The following is a 6000-nucleotide window of genomic DNA, read 5'->3' as shown; positions in this document are numbered from 1 at the left end:
CTTTGGAGGGGGTGGGGGTGCCTGGGAGACCCTTGGTGCATGCAGATATTTGGTTATGATTATAAAGACAGGAAATGAACGTGCCAGGATTCTGGAGCTGAAGCCACTGCCTTATTTTAAGGACTTTCACATCCTTTTGTCTCTGTGATGCCTGAGGTCAGGTCACAGTCACCAGTTCACTTAGCTGCTCACTTTGCTCCCATCAGAACCTTCAGCTTCTGTCTCTGCTTCCCTTCCCCACTCCTCAACGGCTAAACCTGGGCAGGCCCTCATCAAAATCCCTGTCACCAGTAACATAGAAAAGGAGCGCGTGTACAGACGGCCATACTTGCACTTCGCCGTCAAGGACTGGGTAACTCCTCGTTTTCTATCAGATAATCCTTCTTCGTATACTTGGAGCCCCTCACTAACCGCCACACCTCGAGGTAAGCTTCCTTTAATGACCTCCTGCTCACTTCAGCGACTGGGATCTGCGCGCCCCGGGTCTGGGGCGGGACCCCCCTGGGGCTGCCCCTCGTCCCCCGCCCACTCTGGGAACTGGAGCCTCCCGCCACCTCCCCACCTTCCACACCGCCACTGCCCCCCTCCCCGGGCAGCTCCTCCAGGAGGAACGGCGGCGGGCCCCCACGCGGCGGCGCCCCGTCGCCCCCGGGCTGCGTCTCCAGGTCCTCGTAGGCGCTTTGCTTTCGTGTCTCCAGGAATTTGGCCACACAGTAAATGATGGAGCCCAGAGTGTTCACCACGACGCCCGCAATGAACAGGGAGGTGGGCTCCACGTCGCTGAAGGCCACCATGCCCACAGTGATGGTGGCGATGCTCTTGACCACGCCCACGAAGCTGGTGGTCACCGCCGAGTTGATGTAGGTGCAGTGCAGCGTGGTGAAGTTCATGGCGCAGCCGATCAGGATGCAGGCCACGAAGATGCAGACCATGGCCGGGTCCTTCCAGCCCGGGAAGGCCCAGGCGTGGATGGAGTCGGTGCTGGCGAAGGAGCAGACGACGAGCAGCGGGGTGGCGGACACCGCGATGACATACTGCGCGGTGAGCGGCCCGTGCTCCGTGTCGGCGCTCGCCTTCTGGATGAGCACCAGGTAGGCAGCGTGCACCAGCACCGCCAGCACGCCCGTCACGTAGCCCATGGGGTCGCCCGTCAGGTCGCCGGCTCCTGAAGCGCACGGGGCGGGAGGGGGGAGCGGCGCGGAGCCGGGGCAGGAAGGAAAAAGAGAGAAGACACCGCATGGGCGCGGGTGGGCATCCGCTGGGGCGACGCGTCGGGCTGGCGGGGATTCCGGGGCGCGCCCTCGTCCTGCCCCCCGAAGGCCCCCGTGCAGCCATATTCGGGCCGCGCTGGGGGCTCCGGGTGGAGGTTGCGCGAGTGGAGCGGGGTCAGCGCCCAGGAAGATCCAGAAGGAGAGGTGCCTGCCCTGCCACCACCCCTGGTGACCCCGTCTACTCAGGCCGCTGCAAAGGCCCGGGGAGCGCAGACGCCCTCGGGGACTACGGGAGGGAGGAGAGGCCCAGCTAAAGGCCTCTAACCCCGAGTGGTTCCCCAGCCAGGGCTTCCCACTCCCAGCTCGCTGGCCTGGCCCGGCACGGCCCGGCGCGCACGTGGCTCTGGACCCGCCCTTTCGCCTGCGCCCTTAGCCCCCGCGTGGCGCCGCGAACCCCATCAGCCCCCGGCGTCTGAGTCGCTTTCCCGCCACCTCCTCAGCCCCGCGCGGCCCGGGGAAGTTCACGGCCCCCTCCTGACGAACGGGTGTGGGTTGGAGAGGACGCCGGGAGGAAAGAAGGGGCGCGGGAGGACAAGCCACGAGGGGCAGAAAGGGCGACACTGGGTGAAGCCGGCGGGGGTCGGAGCCAGGGCAATCGCGGAAAGCAAGATATGGGGCAGATGTGGATCTGAAAGATGAGGCCGGAGCGCCGCGGGTGGCACTGCAGGTCCCCTACTCGGGTTTGCGAGCCAAGGCACTCTAAGCAAAAATCTCCCCATCGGGCAGCGCGGGCGTTGCACCAAGTACACACTCTCCCCGCACCCCCTACGACCTGGAAGCGAGGGCGCTGCACGAGGTGACCCCATCTGGAAGCGAGGGCGCTGCACGAGGTGACCCCATCTGGAAGCGAGGGCGCTGCACTAAGTGACCCACGCGCTCACCGCTCACACACACACACACACACACACACACACACACACACACACACATCTGGAAGCGAGAGAGCTGCACGAAGTGGGCGGGCTGGGGTGGGCGCGGACCCCGCTCACCTGCCAGGGCCGCGCCGCAGGTGGTGATGAGCACGGCGGCCAGCACCCCCGGCGAGGGCGCGCCGTTCCTGAGCACCAGGACGCCGATGAGCATAGTGACCAGGGGCAGGCAGCGCTTGAAGACCACGTACATGGGCAGGCTGAGGCCGCGCAGCGACCAGAGCGTGAGGCTGGACTGCAGCGTGGAGAGCACGGCGACCCCCGCGAAGGAGCGCGCCAGACTCAGGCCGAAGGGGGGCACGGCCACCAGCCCGAGGCGCCGCAGCAGCTCGAGGCTCAGCGCCGCGGCGGAGCTGGTCAGGCACTGCACCAGCGTCAGGAAGGAGAATTGGTAGCGGCTGATGAGGAACTTGAGCAGGATGTTGAGCGAGCCCGAGAAGACGCCGTGCGCGATGGCCACCGAGATGCCCAGCACGCGGCCCCGGCACAGCTGCCGCATCGCGCCGGCCCCTCTGCACCCCGCGGGCGGTGGCGCTCGGGGAGCGCCGGGGGAGCGCGGGGCGCAGGGCTGGGGGCGCCCGCCCAGCGCCACGGGGAGGGCAGGGGGCGCAGGTAGGCTGCCGGGGACAGCCGCAGCCAGGCGTCCTCGCGGCTCGGCGGTTCCGTGTCCGACTGGCCCGCCGCGCCGGGGAGGCAGGGACAGGGGCGGGGGACTCCGAAAAGTGGCGGGTGGGGGGCTGGCCCGAGAGGAGTGGCGGGAATCCTGGCGACAGCGATGTGTAAGTAGGTGACGAGCGCGGTGGGTGGCGTCCCGCGCGCTGTCCCCGACAGGGAGACGCTCTGCCGCGGGGACCGGGCGCCGGGCAGAGGGGCGCGGGCTCGGGGAGGTCGGGACCCAGCCGAGGAGGATTTTAGGGACCTCAGCGCCCCTGGACCGAGCACCGCTTATTGGTCGCAACAAGTGACGGCGCCCCAGTCACCACCCCCATCCACGCCGTCCCCCGTCCCTGGTGCCGCGGAGGCCTCGCCACTCCTGGTGCCTCTCAGGGCAGCCGCAGGGATCGTCCAGCGGCCGGCCAGGGAGGCGGAGCGGGTCGGGGTCCGCGGGGTTCCCCGACGCCCAGGAGACAGAGGAGGAGGCCGGGGCCCAGACCTCCGGGTGCGCTTTGGGGGCCGCAGGCTGCAGACCCTGTGCGCGTCTCCCGCGAGGGCCCTGGGACCGCGTGGGCGCTGGGGAGCCCCCGGGGCCACCGTGGCTGGGCGAGCGGGGGGGGGGGCACACCTTGACAGTGGGGTGACGGTGTGTGTGGGGGGAGAGGGGATGTACAAGTCAAGGATCAGAAGCAAGGTCTTCCTCGCGGGGCGGAGGGGAGCGCACCGAGGGGCTGAGCCCCCTCCTCACCCAGCCCCGCGGCTCCCTGTCGCGTCTTCCGGATCCTAGGGAGCGGGTCGCCTGCAGCGGTCGCTTCGGAGAGCAGACCCGAGGGGCCTGCGCCGCCCCCCCCCCCCACCTCCACACACACCTCCCCCGCCCTGGGCCCCGCAGGACTGTGAACTGTTTGCTTCCATCTGGCTAAGAGCAAAAGGAAATTATTCTCTGCCGGAGCGAGACCTCAGAGAGCCTTTGATCTGAATCCAGTTTCCTGGGAAAGAATCTGCACCCGTAGGTAACTGGGCAGCTGAGGGGTTCTCTCCGACGCCTGCTAAGGTCCAGAACGGCTTAATTTGCCCACTACTTAAAAATCACTGGCCGGGGCCAGTGTTTGGGGTCCAGAAGAGACAGCTGCAGGGGCTGCGCCCCACCTCTCCTTCCTTTAATGCCTGCCGTAGGCCTTTCTTAGCCAGCCACCCGCCCGCCAGGTCGCGGGTCCCATAACCTTTAAACATGGCACCCCTTGATGTAACAGGCAGAACCCACTTCTCAAGTGCGTCTGTCCCCAGTCTCCACCTCGGGGCTGCACCCCACACTTCCCACCCAGGTGTGGGAGCTGCGATGGTTCCTATGGCAGCTGAACAGGGAAAAGGTACAGCAGACCCAGGGCACCCCTGGCACCCCGCAGTCCCTCCTCTGGGTCTGCTTCCGCTGATGGGCGCCCACTCTGGTGGGAGACGACTGGGTCTCACCCAGTCCACCAGCTCGGGCATCCCTCCCTCCATGGCAGGGCCATCCCCACCTCTCCAAACTGGGCATTCAAGAAAATGTTTGCAAAAGGCACCCCCCCACCCCCACCCCGCCGTGCCAAATTTCCAGGAAAAACTCTGGAAAGCATTACACTGAAAACAGGTGCTTCCTGATCCCCAGGGAACTCTTGGTTTTTGTTTCTAAAAGTTGTGGTTACCCACTATGGGCTATTTCAGGGAGTCCGGTTCAGGAAGTTGACATTATTTCTCTAGTAAATACTGAGGTCTGAACAGGAGCTCAAACTGTGTGTGTGCAGTATGAGTGTATATTCAAAATAATGCTCAGAGATTTTAAAAATCTTTGAAAATTAACTTTAACAAGACATCAGCCAGTTAACAGATATCTGCTTCTGGGGACAGCTGCAGTCAAAGGATGGCTGCCTTAAGCCATCTTAAGTGACTGTCATAAAGAATTGTCTGCCCAGACCTAGTTTGGAATGATTCATTTTTGTCAGCAATTATAATTGTTTTCATTTATAATCCTAACATTAGGTAGAAGATCTGGGGCTGATTCAGCTGTTCTCCGCTTCCCGTTTAGGCAAGAAAATCGAGCTTGATTTTTGAAACCTACAGTGGCACAAAACAGAATACGTTTTCTCCATTACTTATTGCAAATAATTGTTTTCCCATTAGAGATTTCATTATCATTCTTATTTTTAAAACGTTTAACACCATCTCCCACACAACCGGCTACTAGATAAGCTCTGAAAGGAGAATGGGAAAATATGAATACTATGTTTAGCAAGGTTAATTGAATAAGAAATGTTAGTCTGAAAGTCAAATAACTCCTTGGCCTACTGGAATCAAAGTACGAATGTCTAAACTCAGCCTTTCGTCTTTGGAGCCCCTCAATAAATGTTAATGGCATTAAATAAGGCCTTTAGTTCATTTGTTCATTCAACAAACTTACAGAGCAAGTATTTTGTGCCAAGAAGTCTGTGGGCCAGAGAGGATTCACAGTGAGCATGCACCTCAGGCCTGGGGAGTTCACAGGTGGGGGTAAGGCAATACTATGAAGCTAATGAAATACTGGGGCATGTCGCAGGAAATGGAAGGGGGTGCAAGGAGGAGGGATATCAGAGGCGGCTTCCTGGAGGAGGAAATAAGGACTTCTGGGACAATTTTACTCATCTTTATTATTTTTTATTGTAAAAGTAACACATGTTCATGTAGTACATAAGAGGAAAACACACTTGACAGGTAAGTGTGAGCATGGTATCTTCCTCAGCCCCACCCCACCTGCACACCCACCTCACCAGGCAGTGCTGACTGCGATGGAGAAACTTGGTTGGAACTTTTCAGCCTTCTTTGTGTGTGTGTGTATGTATACATAGATACACATATTCATTGATACACACATGCATCTCCCACCACCTCATTTTTAAACAAAATTAGGAGTCTGTACACATCTGTCCTTGATTTGCTATTCTTAATAGCAGGTGGCAGCCGCCGGCCTCCAAGATGGCTCCGTGGTTTCCCACCTCTGGCCCTTCCCCCATATCTCTGGCCCTTCCCACCTCCCCCTCTGGCATTCCCCCTTCCTGTTAGCCCCACCCCACACCCCCAAGGTTGGTCTGTGTGGGCAGGGGAGAGAAAGTGGAGAAGTGAAGGTATGTCTC

At 60.9% G+C, this 6000-nt stretch overlaps 1 protein-coding gene across 1 annotated transcript; it reads right to left on the bottom strand.

Moving 5' to 3' along the window:
- Positions 1 to 314: 314 nt before the first annotated feature.
- SLC35D3 (solute carrier family 35 member D3) lies at positions 315 to 2714 on the bottom strand. The gene is made up of 2 exons (XM_077144025.1): positions 2261 to 2714; positions 315 to 1165 (listed from the first exon to the last, which is right to left on the bottom strand). Exons 1-2 carry the CDS (start codon positions 2697 to 2699, stop codon positions 342 to 344), a joined length of 1263 nt encoding a protein of 420 aa, XP_077000140.1. The 5' UTR covers positions 2700 to 2714; the 3' UTR covers positions 315 to 341.
- Positions 2715 to 6000: the final 3286 nt, after the last annotated feature.

The sequence above is a fragment of the Tamandua tetradactyla genome, chromosome 25 (genome assembly GCF_023851605.1).
Source record: "Tamandua tetradactyla isolate mTamTet1 chromosome 25, mTamTet1.pri, whole genome shotgun sequence".
Taxonomy (NCBI): domain Eukaryota; kingdom Metazoa; phylum Chordata; class Mammalia; order Pilosa; family Myrmecophagidae; genus Tamandua; species Tamandua tetradactyla.
Note: the sequence above shows the minus strand (reverse complement) of the source record. Positions and strands in the feature narration are given on the sequence as shown.